Raw genomic sequence first — 24,978 nt, 5'->3', positions numbered from 1 at the left:
GACCTCTACTCTCAGTTCAAATGTGTAGATTTAACAGCTGCTGAGAACAGGCAGGGACTAGAGAGCAGACTTCCTCAGCTGCTCAGCAGACCAACAGTGTGTTTTTCCATCTTGTACCCATTAGAAAGGTAAAGTAAAGGAAGCTGCCCAGCGCTACCAGTATGCTCTGAAGAAATTCCCTAGAGAAGGGTTTGGTGAGGACTTGAAAACCTTCCGGGAGCTAAAGGTGTCTCTCCTCCTCAACCTCTCTCGATGTCGAAGGAAGATGAACGTAAGTCCCTCTCATCCCTACTTTCTGCAGTGCTGGAAGTTGAAAGTCCATGCCACTAGCTTATAATCAGCCCCTGAAATCCTCTCTGCCCCATTTGGAACTTGGTTGTTTTTCACAGAGCACTGACATCTGCAATTTGAAATAAAGTCTCAATACAATCTCTAAAGCTATAAACAAGCTAAATTCTGTGAATACTTTGTAGCAGTCTTGATTTTCATAATTCCCATTGAAAGTGACTGGAATATTGTCATCTCTATACACACACACCTCTCAATCTATTTTCTGGGTTTGGGGAAACTGTTTGGGTAGCAGACTTTAAATCTAGATTTTAGATTTTCTCTTTCTAGTACATTCCCTAGTCATGTACCAAAGGTTGGGAAGAAGGCTCAGGACTGTGGACTTCAGGGCTTAATTTCTAAGGTTATTCTTGAAAACTTCACCTCCCTCCTCATCTTTTTATTCCAGTGTGCTATGTCCCTTCTTGCCTCAGAGGGAATCATAGAACTCCTTCTGGCCCTCCATTATCTCCCTAGTTGTCCTTGGTGCTTCTCCCTTGCCTTGCAGGTATAGTCTCAGACACCCTCAGCCTCTGTTCCTTCGTCATGCAGACTTCTGCGCCAAGAAACCTCTCTCAGATACTGGAAATGGTTAAGATCATGACAGAAGTCACTGACATCCACCAGCATAAAGGTCTTAGTTCCTCAAGAGATAGAAATAATCTAAACCAAATAGGAATGTTGGTCAGTAAAGAACTCACCTGTACAAAAGCAAGATTCTGGCTACAGTTGCAAGGGCTCTGCCATCTAGTCCAGAAAGACTGTATATGGCCTTTGTGTCATCTTCCAGACCTGAAACCCAACAGTGAAAAAGCCCTGGGATGAGCGTGGCCATCTCAGGACAGTTATGGCCTTCAGAGGAAGAAAGGAGTGGGGACATGGAAGAGGTTCCTTTGGATAGAGATGGCAGAGGAAGATATCCTGGGTTAAGATAGTAAGGTTCTGCCTGAGGTTTCTCATGTGAAACAAAAAAATTCAGTCCAAGGGTCTCTTTGTCCCTCACCTGAGAGCAAAGCAAAGCTCAGTAGTGTCTGCCAATCTGCAGACATCTTTTTCCCTAGCAGTTAATCAGTTTTTTTAAGTGTTATTTGTCTGGGGATAAAGCTCGGTAACAGAGTGCTTGCCTAGCCTGCACAAGACCCTGCATTAGTCTCCAGCACTAGAGAGAGACAAATGCCACACTCTCATATTCTCAGAATGATTATCTCAAAAGAAAAAAGAGCAAGGGAGGAAGTAGAATAGGGACAGAGCCTGGCCTGTGTACGCTAGACTGCTTTCTCTCTGGTTACACATCTATTCACAAAGCTCATCATTACCTCCCATGGACCAACATTGTGCTGAGTACCAGAAGTCTCTGCTTCAGTAGAAATTCCCCACTAATTCTTGCCTATGCCCCCAAGGCTTTTGTTCTTCCTAAAGCCCTGTTTTCTGCCTTGGGAACTGTGAATGTAACCAGAGACTACCATGCTATACTATGGCTTGGCACTTAAAGAAGAAAAATCTTAAGTTGGGCATGGTGGCACATGTATCATGCCAGCACTTGAGAAGTAGAAGCAGAAGACTGGAGTTCCAGGCTAACTTGGGCTGCATAGCAAGACAGTGTCTTAAAGAGAAAACACAATATTTTAAAAACCAGTAAAGGCCGGGCATGGTGGCACACGTCTTTAATCCCAGTACTCAAGAGGTAGAGGCAGGCAGATCTCTGTGAGTTCAAGGCTAGCCTGGTCTATATAGTGAGTTCCAGGCCAGCTGGGGCTACGGAGAGACCCTGTCTCAAAAAGACCAGGGGGATAAAAAACAGTAAAGATTTAAAACCTCTCTCCTTTAGACTGCCTGCTCAGCATTGTATGCCCTGTTCCTGGGGGTAGTCAGTGAGCACGATAGCTATAAGATCATGTCCCTCTCAGGTGCCTCCAAGGGTAGCACAGAGCTGTCACAGCCAGAGTTTCCACAGTTCTTTTTTATTTGTCTTTTATTTTTAATGTTTCCTAAGTAAGGAATCAGGTAAGAGAAGGAGCAAGCCAGAACAGCCTCTATGAAATGCAAGTACAATTTATTAAATACCTACTTTGTGACGGGAACTATGTACAGCACTTAAATGCTTTATTGTACTTACTCCTACCTCTGAAATAGGTGTGCATATGAAAAAGTATACAGCCCAGTTAAGGACTTAGAGCAGACCAGAATCCTGAGCCTAATCTGGTCTGGCATCCCCACACCATCTTGGCTCCAGTCAGTGTACTTTGCCTTTACCCAGGCCCTTCTCCTGGACTTTGCAGAATACATTCTGAATCACTCTACAGGGAGCCAAGGTCTTATGGGCACAGCAGGAAGGATGAGGACACCCGAGCTGTCTGTATCTGTGCTCACCTCACCTTCTCCTCACATGTGCAGAGTTCGGGTTTCCAACTTCAACAGCTTCCCTACAGAGGGTTGACATTCAACTTCTGGGCTTTAAAAATGCTAGAAAGGTACAAAGAAGCCAAATTCAAAAGTATTTTAATACTCTTGGTGAGGAATGTCCAGTGAGTGGTTTCAGGGCCACACAGGGGAAGGCAGAAGGAAACTGAGTCTATGGCCTCATGGCTAGAACAATGTCAGGCATGTCCAGAACCAGGCATTCCATCCACGAATGTCAAAGAATTGTTTTTTGTGTTTACTCCCAAGTTGTCTGTTTTTTATGTCTGTTCAATGACTCATTTACACACCTATTGTAATGATAGGATTTTGGAATGGCGGAGGAATTTGCTACTAAGGCCCTGGAGCTGAAACCGAAGTCCTATGAAGCATACTATGCGAGAGCAAGGGCAAAACGCAGCAGCAGGTAAGGGAAGAGAGTGAAAAGCAGTGTCCGAAAATCTGGCCGAAGCAATCAGGCCTCCCTGGGGTATATGTACCAGATGTGTGTATCATGGAGGACTCTCAGAGCCTACTTTGAAGATGGCTACAGTAGACAAGACAGAGCTCACAATCAGTGAATCTCTGGGCACTTTGGGAGAAGAGTAGAGTGGTAAATGGCACCTTCTTTCAGGAAGTCTCTGCCATGCCTCACTTTTTAGCTCCAAAGCATATGACATAAAGAGATGCTGTTGAGGTAAAGAGGAAGTCACTTAAGCCAAACCTGCCTTTCTAACGTGAGGAGCAGGACAGTCACTCACTCAGGCTCTTCTCTTTTCACAGGCATTTGAGGACTCCCCTAGATTATATAGTTCTCCATAAGGGGCTTTCCTAAGTCTGGTAGCATCGACCCTCCTCACTTAAACCACCACACACACAGAGTCAGGGCGAGGCAGACAGGAGTCCTGCTGCCAGGATGGGAGGGCCCCGTCCCCATGCCCATCAGCCGTACTCTGGAAACTGGGCAAGAAAACCTCCAGAAGGCTCTAGAATTTGCCATCGGTGTTCTCTGGATAACTAGTCACTGTCTTGATGCCTCCTGCCCAACACCCCACCTTCTCCCATGTATGGGAAAGAACTTTATTTGTTCGCTGCTGTGACCAGGGGAACTATGTCCACAAAGATCAAACCCAGACTTAGGCTAGTGACTAATGGCAATGACCTATCTTAGCTAGCTGGAGTAATAAAGTTTTATAGAACTTCAACTACTAAATCCTCTCCCTCTGGGACTATTGCTTTTCCATAAAGCCAGTTGCCCCTTTCCAGGCAGTTTATTGATAGAGAGGATTAAAATATCTCAATGGCTCATGCCCTCATTTGTAAATTAGGATTTCCTTGGAGTGAACTCAGCTCCTCTCTGACTCGCCTAGTCAGCAAACCTAATGCCTGCTGGGCTATGACCTAGCAGAAAGACACAATAATTGGCTGATGGAGGAAAAGGAACAGAGGACAGCTTTCTCACCTAGGGTGGAAAAAGCCTGAAGTTTAGAACCAAAATATAGAAAATATTTTTTTATTTAATTTTTTAATTCTGGATCAGCAAGATTTTTAAATACTACAGTTACTATTTTGTTCCTAAACTATTTGACAGTGACACTGTAAGTGACAACCCCAACCAATCCTTATGCTGCCTGGGCCGAGATTGGGCACTAAGAGACTCTTCCTGAAGGGAAGATTATGTCTGAACTGATGTAATGTGGACTTTACTAACCCCAGAGAGGCAGAAGGAAGATGGAGGCCAAGGGGTTAGGGAACCATTCTGGACTCTTCTAGAATGGCAGCCTCCTTGCCCCTCCAGGCAGTAGAGCCCCACAAGCCTGGTGCAGTGCTCTGAAACAATGGCCTGTTCTCAGCTCCCGTGATTCCTGTTCGTGCAGAGTAACTCTTGTCCCTGTCTTCATTTTGTCAAGCAGACAGTTTGCAGCAGCCTTAGAGGACCTGAACGAGGCCATCAAGCTATGTCCAAACAACCGCGAGATCCAGAGACTTCTGTTGAGAGTGGAGGAAGAATGTAGACAGATGCAGCAGCAGCAGCAGCAGCAGCCACCGCCACCCCAGCAGCCTCCACAGGAGTTACCAGAGGAAGAAACAGAGCCTGAGCCCCACAATGAAGATATATACTCCGTACAGGACATATTTGAGGAGGAATACCTTGAACAGGATGTTGAAAACGTTTCCATTGGCCTCCAGACAGAGGCTCGGCCCAGTCAGGGGCTCCCAGTCATCCAGAGCCCACCCTCCTCTCCAGCCCATCGGGACTCTGCCTACATCTCTAGCTCCCCTCTTGGCTCCCATCAGGCTTTTGACTTCCGGTCCAATAGTTCTGTAGGTTCTCCCACTAGGCAAGGCTATCAGTCCACCTCACCTGCTCTTTCTCCAACTCACCAGAACTCTCATTACAGGCCTAGCCCACCACACACTTCCCCAGCTCATCAGGGTGCATCATACAGGTTCAGCCCACCTCCTGTAGGAGGGCAGGGCAAGGAATACCCCAGCCCTCCCCCTTCCCCTCTCCGTAGAGGCCCTCAGTATCGGGCCAGCCCTCCTGCCGAAAGCATGAGTGTCTACAGATCCCAGTCTGGTTCACCTGTGCGCTATCAGCAAGAAACAAATGTTAGTCAGCTTCCTGGTAGACCAAAATCTCCACTCTCCAAGATGGCCCAGCGGCCCTACCAGATGCCTCAGCTTCCTGTGGCAGTTCCCCAGCAAGGGCTCAGGCTACAGCCTGCCAAGGCCCAGATTGTAAGAAGTAACCAGCCCAGCTCAGCAGTTCATTCAAGCACTGTCATCCCTACAGGAGCCTATGGCCAAGTAGCCCACTCGATGGCCAGTAAATACCAGTCTTCTCAAGGAGATATAGGAGTAAGTCAGAGCCGATTGGTTTACCAAGGGTCAATAGGGGGGATTGTAGGGGATGGGAGACCTGTGCAGCATGTCCAGGCCAGCCTGAGTGCAGGTGCCATCTGTCAACATGGAGGGTTGACCAAAGAAGATCTTCCACAGCGACCTTCCTCTGCCTATCGAGGTGGCATGAGGTACAGCCAGACACCTCAGATTGGGCGTAGCCAGTCAGCATCCTATTATCCAGTCTGTCACTCAAAATTAGATCTAGAGCGTTCCTCCAGCCAGCTAGGTTCCCCTGAAGTTTCACATTTAATCAGAAGACCTATCAGTGTCAACCCTAATGAAATCAAGCCCCATCCACCAACTCCCAGGCCACTGCTGCACTCACAGAGCGTGGGCCTTCGCTTTTCTCCATCTAGCAATAGCATCTCATCCACCTCCAACCTAACTCCTACCTTCCGGCCCTCTTCCTCAATTCAGCAAATGGAGATCCCACTGAAACCGGCATATGATAGGTCATGTGATGAGCTGTCACCAGTGTCTCCCACTCAGGGAGGTTACCCCAGTGAGCCCACCCGATCCAGGACCACACCATTCATGGGGATCATAGATAAAACAGCCCGGACTCAACAGTACCCCCACCTACACCAGCAGAATCGGACCTGGGCAGTGTCATCAGTGGATACCGTTCTCAGTCCCACATCTCCAGGCAACTTGCCTCAGCCTGAGTCCTTCAGTCCACCGTCATCCATCAGCAACATTGCCTTTTATAACAAAACCAACAATGCACAGAATGGCCATTTGCTGGAGGACGACTATTACAGCCCCCATGGGATGCTGGCTAATGGATCCCGTGGAGACCTCCTGGAGAGAGTCAGCCAGGCCTCCTCCTATCCCGATGTGAAGGTGGCTCGGACTCTACCCGTGGCTCAGGCATACCAGGACAACCTGTACAGGCAGTTGTCCCGGGACTCTCGACAAGGGCAGACATCGCCTATCAAACCAAAGAGACCATTTGTGGAGTCTAATGTTTAAAAGACATCTGTTGGAGTGAGACCCATATGTTTTCACTGCACATTTTCAGGCTTGGTTTCCACATCTGAGGTAGTTCTCTGGCTTAATTTCTCATGTAGTTTCTGTGTGGTGTTCAGAGGTGGCAGCCCACATGCTGAAATCCTTTGCATGCAGCCGACTGGGAAGCTGGCCTCCAGTGAGCCAGGACTTCAGTTTCTCGGGTCTGTGCTCCAGCCACATGCTCTCTCCCTCTCTTCCAATGCCAACGAGGAGATTTTTGTGCCGTGTGCTTTAACCCAGGGAGATCAGACACACTGGTCAGCTTTTTCCAGGAGACGATCGCTTTCACTGATGTTCTTGTTGTGTAAATGTTTTCTTCCTTTTTAAAAAATTAAGATGTTCTTGTTTGTTTTCTTCTAGAACCTTAGGAAGTGTGTCAAGACTCTGTGTCCCTGCATTCTTACCCAGTGTTATCCCCATGGCTAGCCCCAGTCCACTCCTGTGGCATGGTCTCCCCAGACTCCAGCTCCCTGCAGTCATCAGGTCTAGAATATTCATTTATGTTATTGTTGGTCTTCCCATGGGGTAAAGGAATCTAGGGAGTATGAAAAAGAAAGAAATCTGTTAAATTGGAAGGAAACCCCACTATAATTATTTGAAATGTTACACCACATTGATTTTCTAAGAAGCATTTTGGGAACATTTAGTAAACAACCAGCCCTTTACATAAGTTGATCAGCCAAGGAAATTCCATGAGCATTTTGGGTATTTTTTAAAGCATGCACCAAGAGTTATTCTCTGGGTTTTTAACTAACAATTAGCCACTAAAAGCTGATTTTACAAGGCTAGAGGAAGGAATTGATACATAGAAAAGGAGAGAGGGGGAAAAAAAAGATTGTTCTGGATTCTCAGTAAAAGAAACCTGTCTTGAAGAAGTCTACTTTTAAAGACCCTGAAGCAGCACAAAGCCGGCCATTCTGAGGGCTGGCAGGTGCAGTGACCCTATTAGCTGCATCTTCACCTAGAGCCAGGCTCTGTCCTGTTGGCTCTCTTTTCCTCAAATCTAAATGGTGTTGTGAAGAAACTGCTCCTTCCAGTACCTGCCTGGATTCTCCTGGGACTGTAAAGCTGACCCCAGAGTTTCCACCCAGGACCACTGCACTCCACGCCAGTTGCTGTCTAATCCTTTCAAGACCTGTGGTTTCATTATCCACTTTTAGAGAAATCATTTCTTTTCTGTCTAAGAATGTTTAGGGGTAATATTTGAAAATCAGAAGCAACAAAAAGTGTAACAGACCCCTTTTAGCCCTGGGCAGGGGCATGAGACAGACAGTGGCCTCTTCTCCCATCACTCTCTGCACACCTTCTGGGTCTGGGCTGTTTGCTAACCTGACTTTTAAAGAGCCAAGACCACTATGAAGTAGACGGATGAAGAAACCAAAGCCATAGTGTAGTCCCATCCCTGGACACACAGCGGCTCTTAAACAAAGCAACTCAACCCAGCAAACTAAACAAGGGAGTGTTGGCCCTGTGTTCTTAGGAATCACTCTGCTCTTGTCAGTAAAGGGCTACAGGAAGAACAGTTTCCTGAGCAAAATCCAGCTGTGACCTGCTTGTGATACAGGTTCTCTGAAAGGACCAGTAAGATCTGGGAGCATGAAGCTTGAATCCGAAATCTCTCCTTACTAATCCACCTTCTGCCAAGTAGGTGGACATCCCCACAAGCCCCCAAGCCAAAACCAGGTCAGGACTCATCTCTGTGCACAGAACACTTTTCACTCATCAGACTGCCTCCTCCTCCTCCCAGACCAGAGTAGCCATCAGTGGTCTCCACCTCTCCCATCTGGAAGAGGAAGTTTATAGCTTCAGGATCAGCCTGTGGTTGAGAGCCCAGCAGCCGCTTGTCAGCACCCTGCCTGGACAGGTCACCTCCCTGTTGGTCTCTTTACATCATATCTGATTTAAACCATATCTAGGGGAGTGCTACAGTCCCTGTTTGGAATGCCACCAGTAACACCTTTCCTAAGGCCCTGTGGTCTTGCAGATTTCTACTGCTAGCACTTCCCCCACAGTCCTCATTTTTCCAGGGGAAAAAAAAATATTTGGGGCCTATAGCCCCACCCAAAAGTTCAGCAGTCAAAATGCAATTATTTTGTAGCCATCATAAGAGAAAATAAGAATCACTACTGGTCATGAGTGGTTTTTGACTAGAAAACACCAACAGGAGCTTCTTGAGGCACGAGACAAGGGTCTTTCTTGGAAGCAGACTGCCTGTGCCCTGTTTTGCTACTTCACTGCCATGGATTGATCTTAGTACTGTATTTTAGAGATGCCCCTCCCTTCCCAGCAACAAACATTTGCTGAACACATGTCTAGCTTCAGGTGGGAGGAAAATTTTCAAATGGAACTTGCAAGTTCTGCTCACCCAGTTCACTTCACCCTTGAGTGGAGACAGGTGACAAACTTCAGCCTGTAGGGTTCTCACCAAAATGTGCTCTGTTTGCCCAGAATTCTTGCATTAATGGGTTTCCATCACATCATGTCTATAAATGGGTGCACTTTACTGTTTGAACTCGTAACTCTGATAAATAATGGATATTTAAGTGTGAGTAATGTCTTCATTAGAAATTAGAATCGCTCTTGTCTTTTAGTGTATTTTTCAACAAAAAAAGGAAAGAAATCAAGCAGTGGATCACAACATTTATAGCACAAGAAATAACTGTTGTATATAAGCATCAAAAATACTAAGAATTTTTAAATACGAGAAAATATTTGCAGTGATTTTAAAGTGCTTTTCCAGCAATTTTCTTAGGGACTCCTGAGACATGGTTAATTTATTTACTGGATCAGTAAGGCACACAATTAACAATTAAAATTAATGTTTATTTACAAAGTAAAGGGAAAACCTGTGTAACATGAGAATTTGGCATGGACAAAATGGAGATCATTTTGTATCTGCTGTTGTATCTGTCCGGGTTGCAGACGTGCACTATTAAAGTCCCAAGTTAATAGAGCACAACCCCTTCCTGTTCTCCCAGGCACCCTGCTTTCCAGATGTGTTTAACTTAAACTCGATGGCTCAGGAAAACTCCGCTAATTAGAATCATGTAGTGTCCCAGGTTGCTGTCCAGATATACAAGTTTGCTGATTTTGGTTAAGCCTGGATTATTAAACACTTCTCCTAAATTATTGTAAACAGAACAGCTTAGAGAAAGGCGTTTCTCAGTCCTTATATTGTATAGTAGTTTATGAAACCCCTCTAAATATTGGTATTTTTATATTATAGAGATATACCCAATAGAAAATTTAAAAACCAGTATCTAATTTAATATCCATAGGTATTTTTCCTTAGATTTTAGTCATATACAGTGGGATATATGGACGTCACTTGTGTTTCACCGTACTCTACCACTAGGTGTCAGTGTGGCTCTGCACCACACTTAGTAGTAGCGAAGAATGATTCTGGAGCTGCTGCCAGGGCACCAGGCAGGCCTGTTGTAGACTGAGTTCAGGAAGAAGGGAACAGAGGCCCGGAACGGGTCTTCATGCATCCATGTCACTTGTAGCAAGACAGATTCTGAACACTACCTGCTTTGGACCTTCAGCCAGGCAGAGGCCGGAAGAAGGTTAAATAGAATTCCCTTCCCGGGAGAATGGGAGTGTCGAGGAGCCTTATCTTCCCCATGACCATCCCTCCTCAGTTCTGCTCAGCCTCCAACTTTTATAACTCCAGAAGTATCATGGTTGGGTGGTTTGATTAAAGATAGTTATTTTTCTACTGCAGAAATGCCTTGGACAAAACCCGTTGTTCACTGAATCTTTGCCACATAATGGAACAGGCTCCCCCAGGGGGCAGGACACACTGCCCCTGTGCCCGTCTCCTGTTGAGGCTCCCAGTGCTCAGCAGCCTCACCCACCCTGCCTGTCTGCCCTTGGGCTGCCCAGTTCTCAAGAAGCGGCCTGCTGCTTCTCTCCGAGAGCCATGCTGCCCTGCTGCGCGCTTGCTGGGAGGTGTGACTTCTCCTTTTCCTCTGGGAATTCCAGACCGACCATCTACCATGACTAACAATGAACAAAGGGCTTAGGGGTAAGAGCTACCTACAAAGACGTGTCATGGAAACCTTCACCATGCAATGCCTTGAACTCAGCTCTGGCTGCTTCCAAGAAAAGGTGGCTGGCTGGGGGCCTGGACACAAGCACAACGGGGCTGGTGGAGCCACTGTGCAGAGCTACTTGAATATTCACTGGGTCTTCATCAACTCTTTTTGTAATACAGACCACTCAAGGGCTGAAGTGTTGGTAACCTTCATTTCGGTGTCCAATGCCTCACAGCAGCTGAGCCACCCTGAGATGCTTGTGGCCAGTGATGGCCACAGTCAGAGCTTTGAAAGTCAGTACCAAATGAACGTATAATTGGACACCAAAAATCAAGTGTTGCTCTCATGTTTCCTTACCCTGTCATCTCATTTCTTCCTGCTGACTGTGAGCCCTACACTAAGCTGACCAGTCAGGCTGCAGCTGGCTGCACGAAGATGCCAGTGCCGTTCTCCTGGTTTCAGACAGACCTACTCTGGGGGAAGGAAGTGGCCCAGCGGCTTTGTTCCTGTAGCACTCGATGGCTGAATATTTCCTTTGCTAGTCACTAACCAGAAAAATCCGGCTAGGACTCAACTCCCTTCAGTCCCCAGGATGAGACAGTTAATTCTGGAAAATTCAGTACTTGAATGTACCTGCCTTACTGTGTACCAATTTACTGGGGGGAAAGAAAAAAGGAGTTAGAGAGGCCAGCTCCAGATCTCCACTTCATTCACAGGTTATTTTGGAAATCCTGTAAGTTATACTTCCTGTCCTGGTTTCTTGTTTTTGTTTTGACCACGCGGCTGATTCCTGCTGAGTGGGGCCAGCTCCTTGTCGGGCTCAGGGCAGGTGCCATTCTCAGGCATGGCCTCCTTTCCATCTAGCACAGCATCTGTGTCTCTCTGTTCTGTCTCCTCCAAATCCAAGATGATTTTAATTAGTACAGACCTGTACAGTCTACAATTAAAGAGTGATTTGTACTAATATGATTTTGATTATTCCTCTTTGCTGTCCTTTCAAGACACTTGCTGGAAAAAGCTTTAATGCACTTAGTTTTCCTTTAGGTTTTCTATAACTCAGATGTAAAGGACTTTCTCTGTACAGTATATTATCCAATGCATGTTTGTTCTCTATCCTGATATATTGAACACCACACAGTTGTGAACTCGTGCAGTGGGGATGCCCACACCCAGCGGAGGCCTCCAGCCCCATGTATAAGGAAGACATTTTCCTTTGCTGTATTTGCTTGAACAGTTTTATTGTCTGTACATGTGAGCTGTGTGAGATAGATGTGAAAAGTTCAAATGAATGCATTTTCCTGCCCCATGTATACAGAGCGTCATCTGTACAATGAACTGTATGTACGAAAGCAAATGTACTTATTTATAAATGGTCAACACTTGGAGAAACTTGGTGTCATATTGCTTTTCTCCTGCCGTTACTCTGCCCAGGGAGCTGACTTCTCAGCTGAAACTACAGTGCTGAGGGTGCTACTTCCAAGGGAAAACTTGGCAGGTGAAGGCTAAAGCCAAACTCCTGGTGATTGGGTTGGTGTGTTGTGGGAGGTTCAGTAGTCCCTTCCTGCGCCAGTTCATGAGCCAAGTTGTTGAGCACTTCCCCTGAGTTGGACACTTGAGGGTGCTGCAGACTCAAAGACAGTTCTAGGTACCTCTCAATGAAGACTTGCTGCATTTAGAGTGAAAAGGGCTTTTCGGTAGAAGCTAGACAAGAGAACTATATTCTTTGTGTTTGTGTCATGCAAGGTTTCATTGTGGTTTTTTTTGTTTGTTTGTTTTGAGACTGGCCTTGAACTCCTGGGCTCAAGTGATCCTCCTGCCTCCCAAGTGGCTAGGACCACAGGCACATGCCACCATGCCTGGCTGTGTGACTTCAGTTTTGTTAGCTGAAGCTCACCAAAGCCCTACTGCGTTACCAAAATCCAAGGCTGCATTGTGCTGCCAGCATAGCTGTCAAGTTTAGAGAAGGCAAGCCTGAGGGGATGGGGGCAGCCTAGCTGCAGAGCTAGAGGCTAACTCAATAGATCAAGCTGGGGACCCACAGCCCCCACTGTTTTACATTTTCTTCATGAATCAGGCCAGACCGTTCTAGTTCTAGACATAGAGTTAAACAGCTACAAGTTGCAGAAAGAAAGGTTGCAGGCGTCCTAAAACTGGCTCAGGCTCACTACCTTTACACAGAGAGGCTAAGCCCTGCAGCCTTTCTTGCCTCACTGAAACCTCTTTGTCTACTTCAGAGACAAGGAAGAAGACCTCTTCCTCTAGACCTCTGATTGTGCCAAACATTCCTGCTGGGCGACTATATCCACTTTCCCAAACAACCAAAACCTGAGGAAGCAGGAAAACTCCAGGCCAAGCACAGCTGTCCGATGCCAGAATCACCTTCAAAGAACAGAGAAGACTGGAAGGAACCACCTGCTGGGGCTGAAAAACCACTGTCTTCACTTTTTAAGAAAGTCTTAAGAATGAGTGGTTGCCAAAACCCAACTTTTAAAGGATTCCCAGCAGCACCTTTAAAGAAAGGTGATTCACAAAAAAGAAAAAAGTAATCCTTAAACGAATTGTCCTTGAATAAAAAGCCACTCACTGTAGAAGCAGTGAGCTCAGCAGACATCTTTGTACTTCTCTTAAGTTCCTTGTTAAGTCCTTCCCTACCAGTAACCATCTGGGTAGATGCTCTGGTTTTCACGTCTGTGTGGAAACCACACTGTCCCCAGTGAGCTGGGAAAGGTCAGGCAGAAACCAGTGGAGGGGGTACAGAAGACAGCTTAAAAAACAAGTTGGGGGGCTGGAGAGATGGCTCAGTGGTTAAGAGCACTGACTGCTCTTACAGAGGACCCAGGTTCAAGTCCTAGCACCTACATGGTGGCTACAAACTGTCCTTAACTTCAGTTCCAAAGCGCTCTTCTGACCTCTGCAGCATTGCACGACACGGATGCACTCACATACATGTAGGTAATACATTCATACACATAAAAAAATAAAATTTAAAAAAATGTTGGAACATTAAGCACAGCTCACTGGTGACTGAGTCGGTGTGTTTCCAGGAATAAGACAATAAAGCTGCCATGCACAAAGGCCCAGGAAAACCATGAGAAAATCTCAGAGTCCACACTCAGCTGGGCTGTCCACCATGCCCAGGCACTGAGATAGAAATTTGACACTCCTAATAGGGCAGCCAGACCAAGAGGTCTCTCCTCAGAGCACCGGTGGTCTTTCTCCTGAACCAAGAACTTCTTGTGAACCTTCATTTGCTTAAAAATATTTAAAGCATATGGCCTGGCACATATCACAGGCTGCTCCATCAAACACAAGGCTAGCCAGAGGTAAAAGAAGACACCGTCAGCCTCCACACTGGTTTCTGACTTCCATCACTCTGGAGGGGGTGTAGCTTCCTCACAGAGGCCCCACAATGGAGTAGTACCCACATAGTTACTAGAAAGCACCTTCTAGGGAACAAAGTAACATTAGAGAATCCACAAAGATGTCTGCAGAACTCACTGTCACCGTGAGTGGCTTTTCAATAATATTTGGGAATTTCATACATGTATATTTTGATCATAGCCACCCCCCAGTCCTTCCCAACTCCTTCCAGACCCTACATACCATATCTCCCAATTTCATGCCCCCCTTTAACCCACTGACTCCAGTTAGTGCCACCTGTATGTGCATGGGTATGTGGCCATCTACTGGAGTATGAGCAACCTATCAGGGGTCACATCCTGAAGAAAACTGCCCCTTCCCCAGCAACCATCAATCGCCAGTGGTTCTCAGGAGTGGGGCTTCATGAGCACCTCCTCATCCATGATGGAATTTTAACTGGCTTGATCTTGATCTTCATAGCAGCCCTCCACAACCTCAGGTCCCTACAGTCTTTCTGCCCACAATAATCCCGGAGCCTTGGTGGAAGGGGTGTGATATAGATGTCCATTTAGGACTTATTCTCTGTGCTTTGACCAACTGTCTTTGTATTAACTACCGTCCACTGCAAAAAAAGAAGCTTCTCTGTTTAGGGTTGAGAGCTGCACTAATCCATGGGTATACAGATATTTGGAAGGCAATTTGATATGTCCATTTAGCTAAATAGAAATTCTACCTGGGGCCCAGGACCTACACAGCCACAGGTTCTTGGCCCAGTTTCTAGTGCTAGTGCTAGGCATGATTTCTGTCCTGTGGAGCTGACCTCAATTCCCATCAGAAAGTAGTTGGTTACCTCACAACGCTTATGTCACTATTGCACCAATGGGCATATCTTGCCAGGAGGGTCATTATTGCAGCTGGCAGGGTTCACAATGAGTGGCTTTTTATTCAGGGGAAATTCTCTGTTCATCCACCACACTAAAACATATACCAAAGCAGATCCTGAGAGCTGAAGTTTGTCAAGGATACAGAGGCGAAGGTAGGGCTCAGAATCAGAGCTGCCCTGCTGCTGCTTTTCTCGAAAGACTGAGCCAGAAAAAAGAATGCGACCCAAACAGCATTGGCACTGAGTCAAATGCAGATCTTGAGCTCTTGCTATCATCTAACTTGAGATCTGTACAGGAGGGGACAGAGGAGTAACCTTCTGGTGGAGCAGCCTCAGCCTTCAGCATCTGGGATCATTTGAAAGTCACAAAGAGGCTGCATGATTCTGAGGCAGCCCCCAAACCAGAAGACAGTGCCTAACAAGGTCAGGATCCCTCTGCCTTCTCCCTCTGGCCAGCCTGTGCTTGACAGCCATCAGCTTGTACATGTGCCAAGCTGTGTGCTTTGACTACTTTTAAGTGAGGGGCCACAAGGAAGGCTTGGTTCAGGAAAAAGACCACAGGAAAGCCCCCAGTTCTGGCTCCTCCATGCTAGAAACCAGAAGTGGGATAAAACTAAACAAATGCTCAGGAACAACTTACTGATGAGAGAATTTTCTGCAAGTTTCCTTTAAATAGTGAGCTCTCCAGTGAGGCTTTTATAGTTTTGTCTCTGCTACTGGGGTAGTTTTTGTTTTGTTTGTTATGGAATGGAATCCAGGGCCTTGCCTACACTAGGCAAGTGCTCCTCCAACTCTGTTACTTTAAGAAGGGATCTCCCTATGTAGTCCAGGCTGGTCCTGTTATTTTAAGATGAGATCTCCCTGTATTGTCCAGGATGGCCTCAAGATCATCCTGCCTGCCATGTGCTGGCATTGTAGGCATGTGCCACCATTTCCAGCTTTGAGCTGCTTTAAATAGCAAGGTATACCATGGATTGTTAGGCATGGTAAGACCCACCCAAATTGACAATAAACAGAGCTCCTGACTGAGTCATAAATCAAACTAATATGAAATCTGTTCTAAAAGCTTTGCTCCTCCTTTTAAGGATCAAAATGGCATGTTAAAAGGGGGAAAGGTCAAATGTACACTGTACCTGAGGGATGTCCTGTCTTAGGCCCTTATTAGACTCAGCCAGCACCACCCTACAAAATAAGGATCCCTCTACTGACCAAACGAGAACACTATGGTCACTTTACCTGCTGTGCCCATCTTGGGGACAATTTCTCTCAACCCTAGTAGAACTAACTTCGTGTATCTGACTGCATAAAGATTTGGCTCCTTCTTTGCCACAGTAAATGAAAATAGCAGGCAAGTGGTCTGCTGTAGACATTTATTGATTCATCTCTTATACTAACAACACACTACATCACAGGAGATTGGCCACAGGCAAACAGAAGAAATCACACACATCTGCGTAGGGGCTTTCTTTGGTCCTTGGTCATCTAACACTTTGGCAAAAAGACCAGTTTACAGGTTCTCATTGCAAACCTAAAGTTCCAGTTCTCTGAATAGTCTGGCAAGGGAGATCACAATGGTACTTAGGTAGTTTGTCTAAAGACAAGTTTCCCACATGTAAACATTTGACTGTACAAGTGTGTGCCAGGTGATGAAAGACCAGCCTGTTGCTATGAGGCAGCACTTAAAAGTATCATTGGGTTCAGAAATGATATTAATTTCCCCAGTAAGTTAACTGTCCAAACCCTGAGGCTTCTCAGACCTCAAAAGATTAGGAAAACAAGGAGAACATCTGCCCAGCCGCACAAGATCGATGCTCTAATCACATTTTTTCTAGACTGCAGCCAAACAATGAGTCAGCTAAGAACACAACACACATTAGGGGGCTGGAGGGTGTGTAGACACCACAAGGGACTAATCTCATTCCTCTCATTCCACTCACTCTGCTGTCCTGCAGAGATGGACCGAGGTGTGGGAAGTGGGGGTCGTCCTCCAGAGCCACTCATGCCTCAGGTAGAGCCCCTTGGAGAACCAGACAAGCAGCGGCGCCTCCTCTAAAACCCAGGTGTGTGTCCTCAGGCTCCCAGAGCCTGTCCAGGCAAGGCTGGCTCAGTCCCTGATGGAAAGAGTTCCACAGGGCAGCCGGAGGCCAGCAGGCCTGCCACGACCAGCAGACTACCCTTATCTACCAGGAAAGTGTATCTAAGTCCTGTGCACCTATCCCCTCTCCCACAAAACCCACTGTTAAAGAACAGGAAGGTCCAGGATGGTGTCTGGGTCAAGCTACATGGCAATGCTTGGGGGTGGGGGGGTGTCTCCACCCTTCTCCTGAGGAGCATACTTTACACATAACATCACTTGCTCCCCTGCCAAGGACACGTGCTTCCCAAGCTGCTTGGACTCCCAGTTTGCACTCATTACACAAAGCAGCAGCCTTGGCTTTTCCAGGCCTGTCCCTAAGACCCAGCTCCAGGCATCTGCTGCCTTGAGAGTACAACCACTCTCTGGTTCCTCCAAGGATCAGGACCAGGTTTGACCCCAGATCCCCTTTCTGCCTGTGAACAAGCAGCAAGGGCCCAGGCAGGGCCTGCACATGCCTCACGGGATACATCTAAAGCTGCAGCAAGGAAGGGAAAGCAGAGGACAGGCCCAGACCCCGGAACCCAGCTAAACTAACACCGCTGCCCCGGCACTCCTGGGGTGAGCAAAAAGACATCCGGAACCCACAGAACCAAGGGGACTACCAACACCCAGCCCCCTCTACAGGAAGGAAGGCCATCATTGGGAGCTGGGGCTGTCTCCCTCCGTCAGGGTCTTGAAGTCCATGGAGAGGGCTTGCTCTTCAGCCTGAGGAGGCCGCTTCCAGTCAGCTTGAGCCAAGATGTAGAGCACAGTCACCCCAAAACAGGCCAGCAGCAGGCCCAACACATTGGCCAGGACCCCCTCGGGTTCAAACGTGCTGTACTTAGTCCTGCAGGGTGAGAAGGAAAGGGGGAGGACTGGAGAGATGGCTCAGCAGTTAAGAGCACTGGCTGCTCTTGCAGAGAACCTGGGTTTGATTCCCAGGACCCACAAGGTGGCTAAGAACCATCCATAACTTCAGTTTCAGGGGATCTGACATCCATGGGCATTGTACAACACAGGTGCGCTTACATACATGTAGGCAATATACTCATAAAATAAAAATAGTATTTTTAAAAAGAAGGTAAGGGAGAAGTCACCTAAGAGCCCCAATGAGGCCAAATACATCTCAGCCCTGATAATGCTGGCCCCTCCATCCTCCCAGTTAGAAAGTCCACAAAAAGCCAGCTGCTCAGAAAAGTGTCCAGTGAGGCAGAGAACACTGTGGGCCCTGCCCTTCCCACCTACTGCACTTACCCAAGTTTAAAGAGCAGCGCCTCCTTCAGGCCCAGCAGAGCCGTGCCCACAGAAAGGAGGAAGACGGTGGCTCCGAAGAAGATGTGCTGAGGGCGGTAGCGGCTTCGCAGAGAAAACGAAGCTCCAGGGAACAGGAAGAAGCTGAAGCCCATGAGCCACTAAAAGGAAAGGAGACTGTGCTAAGCCATGAGCTGGCTACAGCTGACTAACAGGAGGCCCCCAGGGTAGCCTGAAGCCCCTGTTGGGGTCCCTCAAGTGCTGGAAGCAGACTGTGAGCACTTATGGGGAAGACAGCCTAGTCTCCAACACTTGAAGCCTTTTGCCTTGAGACTTGGACCTCAGCACAGTTTACCATACTGTGAACTCAGGAAGCTGAGCATATGAGCCAACACCATGCAGAGTCAGTGGCAAAGGCAGGGGAGTCCAGGGCACCTGGTCTTTAAAATCCTAGCTTTATACCCATTTCAGCTGCTGAAGACAACATCCAACTAAACTAACCTGTTCTCTCGCCTTTGGACATGCACCCTAGGAAAGGGACCCATCTACTGCACACTTGAGTCTCACTTCCCCTCCCTTTTCCTCCCCCATCCCTTGCTGGTGGCCCAGGGCCCAGGTGCTAGAAGGACTCACCTGCACAAAGTACAGAACAAAGACTAGGATCCCACACCAGCTGTGCAAGCTGTACAGGTCCGCATAGCCCTTCTTCTTGTGGTAGTCAAACACGGCCACCAAGCCTAGAACAGAGGCAGGGGCCATGTGAGGATAGGGCTGGACATGGAAAAAGGAGGAGAATGACCTTGGGGAAGCCACTAGCCAGAATTTCTGGGCTTTGGGCCAGCCCAATGATGGCCAGCACCCAGTGTCCCTGCCTGGGATGCCATTGTGGGGCGGGGGGCAGGGCAAGCAGCTCAGAGTGGAAACAGTGCATGTCCAGCAGCTACTGCCCGAGCCTGAAGCAACAGGTGGGAAGGGAAGGCTATGCCAGGGAACTCACCCACCAGTGCGATTATGAGAGCAAAGACATGCAGCAGCCCGTGCAGAACCTTGGTTGTGCGTTTGGCCTCTTTCCTGAAGACACGGTACACCAGCAGGGCTTGTGGGAAATGAGAGAAGGAATGTAAGTGTATAGGCCTGCACTGGACAGACAGCAAGGAGGCCTGGCTGGACAATGGTCTGAGTTAAGAGCTCATCAAGGCTCACCAACCACAGGAAATGAAGGTGAAAACAGGACTCCATAGGGACTTTGAGCCCTTCCCAATTTCTGCCAAAGTTGTCTCTCCCCTGAGCCCCTCCATCCCATACACACTCAGAAGCCAGAAGAGGAAGCTATGCCACACTTCCTGTCATCACAAGAGGCAGCAAAGGCGGGATTCTGCTCTTAGTCTCTGCCTACAGCAACTGCTAGGCCTGGTAGATACCCAGCTTTGCCAGGTGTCCACTGAATTCAATAATTCAGATGTTAGGGTTCATTACACAGTCATGCTGAGGTGATGGCCAGACTCAGTTTACCTTTTAGCAGAGTGCTATTCTGAAGCCTGCTCAGATAGTCACTGCTCTCGGCAAGCAGGCATCCACCTCCCAAAGCATACCCTGTGATCCTGCCTGATCTTCACTGCTATGGAGGGAGGCCAGAGCCTTGGATGCCTCCTAGGACCTGCTGCTGAGGGGTGGCTGCCAGGACCTCCTCCAGATCCAGATCCCTCCAGGCAGTGCTCAGGCCAGGCACCACCTGGCTCCCACTCCAGGAACAGCAGCTCTAGATCAGCCAAGCTCAAATTCAACAACACACACATGCACACATGTGTATGACTTTTCCTCATGTCTAGCTACCCCTGAAGATAGCATAGCTCACAGCCCAGCCCTGGCTCCACTCTAGAAAGCACCCCTGCCCCCTGAGACGCCACTTGCTGAAACCATGGGGGCGCACTGGAACCAGCTGGAGAGCAGCTAGCCCACCCTCCAACCTCGGGCTCCCTGGACTCTCCCCAACTACTTTATCTGTCTTGTCTAGAATCTTTGATTTGTATAAATGGAAAAGATGTCTGGGGTGACAGGATCCCTGCAAACTGCCTCTCCCAGAGATGGCTACAGACTGAGGGGCAGAGGAATGGCTGTGCAGAGCTGGGCCCACAGGACTCACCATCTCCCTGCAGGAAGATCATGCCTATGACCATGCAGAGCGGGTGCACATTAAACTGCAAGGCACTTTCCCAGGCGATGCCACCTCGGTACAGACCCAGCCACGCACCAGTCACAGTTACCACGGTGAGACCCAGCAGCTGGGAGAAGGCCACATAGTATGGCAGGGCAGCAGGGGTAGATGCAGAGCTGGCACCGCTCTCCATGTTGAGACTGCCACTGTGAGAAAGACACAGAGCTCAAGGGAGCCACCCACAGCCTGCAGGAGGTCCGCCTGCTCCCGCATCACCCCTACCACCTCCTCCACCCTGTGCCACCTTCAAGGCCCCTTCCTCCCACCATCCTGGGGCAGAGTCCTTAAGTCCCAGAGCACCTCACCAGGAAACTCGGCCTCCCCAGAGACCCCTGACTGAGGTTCCTTGTAAAATAAGCACGAGATTGAAAACTCGAGTTCTCATGACAGCATGGGCCCCATGTCTGGGTTTTTGTTTCCTACTTCCTGAGGCCCTGGGTTTTCTCTGGTGCAGTTGACAGGAACATCACAGAGAAGTGAGCAAATTCCCTGAAGGTCCTGGATTCGCCATTTCTTTCTCCAGATGGATGGAAAAGCCTCGTTCCCCTAACATTTTTAAGCCCAAGCTGGAGGTGAGGAAAAACCTTCCCAGCCCCAGATCTGAGAGTCAGCATGGGCACCCCAGAGAAGGCCCCAAATCCTATGAGCTGTGTCCTGCTCTCATTGTGCCAGTCAGACAGACAGACTGGAACCCCAGTCTCTTCCAGCTCCTTCCCAAACCAAGGGTGGGAGGAGGTTTCTAAAACTGAAGGCACCAGCAACGCAACCTCACGTGTAGAGCTCCGGTTTCCATCCACCCTGCTGCACCCCAGATGAGCTACACAGGAAGCCAGAGCAGGTATGCTGCTACTTAAAGAGGCACTGCTGGTGTCAGGAGACCCCTCAGGCTCCAGCACATGCACAGCCTCCCCATGCAGGACAACTCAGGCTAGCTCTCTACCCTTCCCTCCTGTTCCCATGATGCCATGACCCCACAGAAGAGAGTAGGAGGGAAACAAGCATGGCCCTCCCTCCCCTTTGCCTCGGCCACCGGCAGTGGCTGTGGCTCCACTAGAAGGTCTCTCCCTGGCTGGGCAAAACTACCAACCCTACTGGGACATCAGAGCTCCAGCTCACTGTTCCTTCCCTAGACAGCTGTCAGCTTGCCTCCCCATCCAACCACCTCTCCTAGCAGCAGCGGGTACCAGCAGTGGGTAGCAGCAGCAGACAGACTGTGGTCCCTTCCAGCACACTAGTGCATGTTCTGGTCCTGCAGGGCTCCAGCCTGGGTCTGCCGGCTCCTCCTGGTGGTCAGCTCCAGCTCCACTCCAATTCTCAGGCAGCTCCTCCATTTAAAAAGAAGAAGAGGGCTGTTAATGTGCACTCCCTGTGTAGGGAGAAAAAGAAAACAACTGCAAGTTGACACCAACATTTGATGACTACATTATCTTTGCATGCATTTTTTTCATAGAAAAGGGTGTGTCGTTTTCCAACCTGTTTTAACCTACTATTTATCATGTCTGTTCACAAATGAACATACTTCTGCCTCATAGTTTCAATGTCTTGACTTGCATGACTGCACTGTTCCGGTGTCTCCCTGTCTTGACCGAGCCCCTAACAGCTGGCTGTGTTGTCCTATGCTATAAATTCAGGGGGCTGGCTCTCAGCTTTCCGAGAGCCCCTCCCCACAAGATCCTGCACCACTCCCACACTTGTGTGAGGCAGAACTAGGCTCTCTCTCTCTCTCTCTCTCTCTGTTTCTTGACATGTTCTTTCAAATCATTTTCCAGAAACCAAGCCTGCTCCACAGCGAGTGGGAGCACTCTTCTGAAGCCCTGGCCAACAATAAACCCCATTTCTGAAACTCATGCTCTTGTCCCTATCTGTCTCTACACGTGTGACTACAAAATCTCATGTCGCTTTTGTCCTGCCCAAACTCCTACCCCACAGACACTTCAGAATCGACCAAGGTCATCACAACTAGGTCATTTTGACCTCCCAGCTAGTCAGGGGCTGCCCTCCCCCTGCCCATGGGATACACAGCAGGCCACACAGCTCAGAGGCTCCTAGGTCTCTGTTATCATCGCCCTCCTAGCCATCTTTGCTGTCACACCAGATCAGGACTGTAGCCTCTCCCTCTTTGGTCTACCTAGCATGGCAGGAACACACCCAGCTTCCTAAGTCATATCATCCTTGCCTGACAGAGAAATGACAGCTGTAACTTGGTTTCCTTCTGCAGCCCCGCTGTGCTCCCACCAGGTCCCTGTGGAGGCTCCAGCTCCCCAGGGCTAGCAACACAACCTGCTACGGGTTGGAGCCTTGCTCTCTGCTCCCTGCTGCCTACGCATGCCTTGAAGTTTAACTCCAGGCCCTGTGATGGCATCTTGCTCACTACTTTGTCCCCAGTGCCCAGCCCCAGCCCCTCCTCTGTCCCCAAGGTTCCCCAAAGCTTCCTTACCCTCTTGGCTAACCCGGGGATGCTTTCTACTGAAGAGCCCCGTCCTGCTTCTTGGAGGCAGGAAGGTCACTTCGCCCTTCTCTGGGGCTCCTCGGGTATCCAACACAGAAGAGCTGCCCCTGCGGTTGCTTGTCCTCCTCCTCTCCAAGTCACTCCTCTCATTACATTCATCCTACCCGCCCCCCTCCCTGCCAGCACCCTCAGCACAGCACAATCTGATTAGCTCCCAATCAGGAAGGACAGCAGGAACCTGGCCCTAAGGCAGCTGACCTGCCACAGCTACTTTGTGCCACATAGAACACAAAGGGCCAATCTGGGGCGTTGGGGTCCTGCAGTTGCTCTGACAAAGCCTGCTTTTTCTGTCCCACTCAATCTTATAAGACAGAAACCACAGTGGGGGCTCTTCACAAAGTAGCAAGAGAATGAGTGGCTTTAGCATCTCACACTGAAAATTCATCCTGGAGAGTGAGTGCCCACACTTGTCTGCACCTGCCTCAGGGAGAGTGAGGCAAAGCTTGTATGCATCAAGAGGGCAGGGACTCCACAGGAAAGTGGGAGCCACACTTGGCACCCTCTCTATGGAATCTTCAACAGACGACCTGAGCATAATAAGTGCCACCTCACTGTGACCAATGAGGAAATTAGGGCTCAAAGACAATAAAGGACATGCCCAAGTTACCAGCAACAACAGCTGCTCTCCTGATTGTTGATTGAGCAGCTACTATAGCCCCCAGATGCTGAAACTATACAGATGCTGAAACTATACAGAAGACTTGGACCCTGCCCCAGAAAACTCCTCAGAGATCTTGTAGACCAGTATTAATAGCAGCAGATGTTACAAGAAGGGCACACTAGGCCTACCTGTCCCAACACAGGAGGAAGAGGATCCCATCCTTTAACAAAGGGCACACTCCTCTGGGTCCCCTGCCCAGTGGCCAAGGTCTCCTACTGGTGGTGTGACTCTAATGCCCAGTTACTAGGGTGGCACTGTCACTTTCCAAACACTGAAGCCAGTCAAGGATTTGGTGGCCTTTGTTGAATAAGGGAGTCACTGAAACACAGGGACCCCTCACTCTAGCCTCCCGGTCTCTGCTCGCCCTCAGTGCCACCATAGCACCAAGCATGGGAGGTGGCCTGCCGTTCTACTAGGGGGAAATGAGTACAAATGGGAGGAAGGGGGTTTCAGGAGGCCGAGTGAGCGGCAAAGTCTTAATTTGAATTCCCTCCCAGGTAGGAATCCCCACCATACAGCAAGGAAATCAGGGGACCGGCCATGGAAGGGAGTAAAATTAACTGACCTTTGGAACTATAGCAGTCTTTGATGTGAAGGTGATGTGGGAGGCATGACAGGAAGACCTGTCACACCAAGCAGGACCATTCATCTTGGGTGGACATGGTTTACCTACAGAGGACCTCATATTCACTGAGCTCTAATGGAAAATCTGAAGTTACTAAACTGATAAAGCAGTGTGAGGCACCTGAAATCCTAGCACTCAGGAGGCTGAGGCATTAGGATCCCAAATTTCCAGGCCTGTCTGGGCTACAGGGGGGAGGCCCTGTTTCAAAAAACAAAACCAAAAATTATTGAGTTGTCTTAGCCTTGCAGATACATAGGAATCCTTTGGCAACTGCAGTTCAGTCCAATGTAACTAAGAGGCCTCGGTGCCTGGGATGGGTGCCCCAAGTCTCTGGACAGAGCTGACCTACCTGTGCAAGCCTTAAAGAAGATTGGAGTTTGCTCCCTTGTAAGCAAGTGCTTTTGCGCCATGGTCCCTGGTCTCCCAAACAGAAAACCCTACCTTCCTTCCTACTGAGGAAGCACCACATTTCAAGCTGTTTATCCCCATGTTCCCAGAACAGAACTGTGGGCTGTAGCTTCAAGGACCTGGAAATGGCTGCTCTTGACCCCCAGGTTTCCTCTACTCCTACAGACCAATCTCTCTCTCTCTCTCTCTCTCTCTCTCTCTCTCTCTCTCTCTCTCTCTATATTCTTTTTCAGTATAACAAACACTACCTTTCTCCCCCCACCTCCTC

At 48.6% G+C, this 24,978-nt stretch overlaps 2 protein-coding genes across 13 annotated transcripts in view; one reads left to right on the top strand and one right to left on the bottom strand.

Moving 5' to 3' along the window:
* Positions 1 to 12,068, top strand: part of Tanc2 (tetratricopeptide repeat, ankyrin repeat and coiled-coil containing 2) — a 496,754-nt gene extending 484,686 nt beyond the window's left edge. For 9 of the 11 annotated variants that reach the window (XM_029570133.1, XM_029570138.1, XM_029570135.1 and 6 more), the window contains 3 exons: positions 125 to 271; positions 3,051 to 3,151; positions 4,635 to 12,068. In XM_029570133.1, the coding sequence (XP_029425993.1) occupies positions 125 to 271; positions 3,051 to 3,151; positions 4,635 to 6,603 (2,217 nt within the window). In that variant the 3' untranslated portion in view covers positions 6,604 to 12,068. The remainder of the gene's footprint in view (positions 1 to 124; positions 272 to 3,050; positions 3,152 to 4,634) is intronic. The other 2 variants (XM_029570139.1, XM_008846610.3) reach the window with 1 other exon arrangement.
* Positions 12,069 to 16,280: 4,212 nt separating this feature from the next.
* The window catches only part of LOC103744764 (cytochrome b561), an 11,858-nt gene continuing 3,160 nt past the window's right edge, over positions 16,281 to 24,978 (bottom strand). Inside the window, exons 2-7 of one of the 2 annotated variants that reach the window (XM_017801524.2) lie at positions 21,692 to 21,832; positions 20,436 to 20,653; positions 19,290 to 19,388; positions 18,926 to 19,029; positions 18,296 to 18,453; positions 16,281 to 17,888 (exon numbers count right to left, since the gene is read on the bottom strand). In XM_017801524.2, the coding sequence (XP_017657013.1) occupies positions 17,696 to 17,888; positions 18,296 to 18,453; positions 18,926 to 19,029; positions 19,290 to 19,388; positions 20,436 to 20,640 (759 nt within the window). In that variant the 5' untranslated portion in view covers positions 20,641 to 20,653; positions 21,692 to 21,832 and the 3' untranslated portion in view covers positions 16,281 to 17,695. Of the gene's footprint in view, positions 17,889 to 18,295; positions 18,454 to 18,925; positions 19,030 to 19,289; positions 19,389 to 20,435; positions 20,654 to 21,669; positions 21,833 to 24,978 lie in introns of both variants that reach the window. The other variant, XM_017801525.2, reaches the window with a different exon arrangement.

The sequence above is a fragment of the Nannospalax galili genome, unplaced genomic scaffold, assembly GCF_000622305.1.
Source record: "Nannospalax galili isolate Female #2095 unplaced genomic scaffold, S.galili_v1.0 scaffold1023, whole genome shotgun sequence".
Taxonomy (NCBI): Eukaryota; Metazoa; Chordata; class Mammalia; order Rodentia; family Spalacidae; genus Nannospalax; species Nannospalax galili.
Note: the sequence above shows the minus strand (reverse complement) of the source record. Positions and strands in the feature narration are given on the sequence as shown.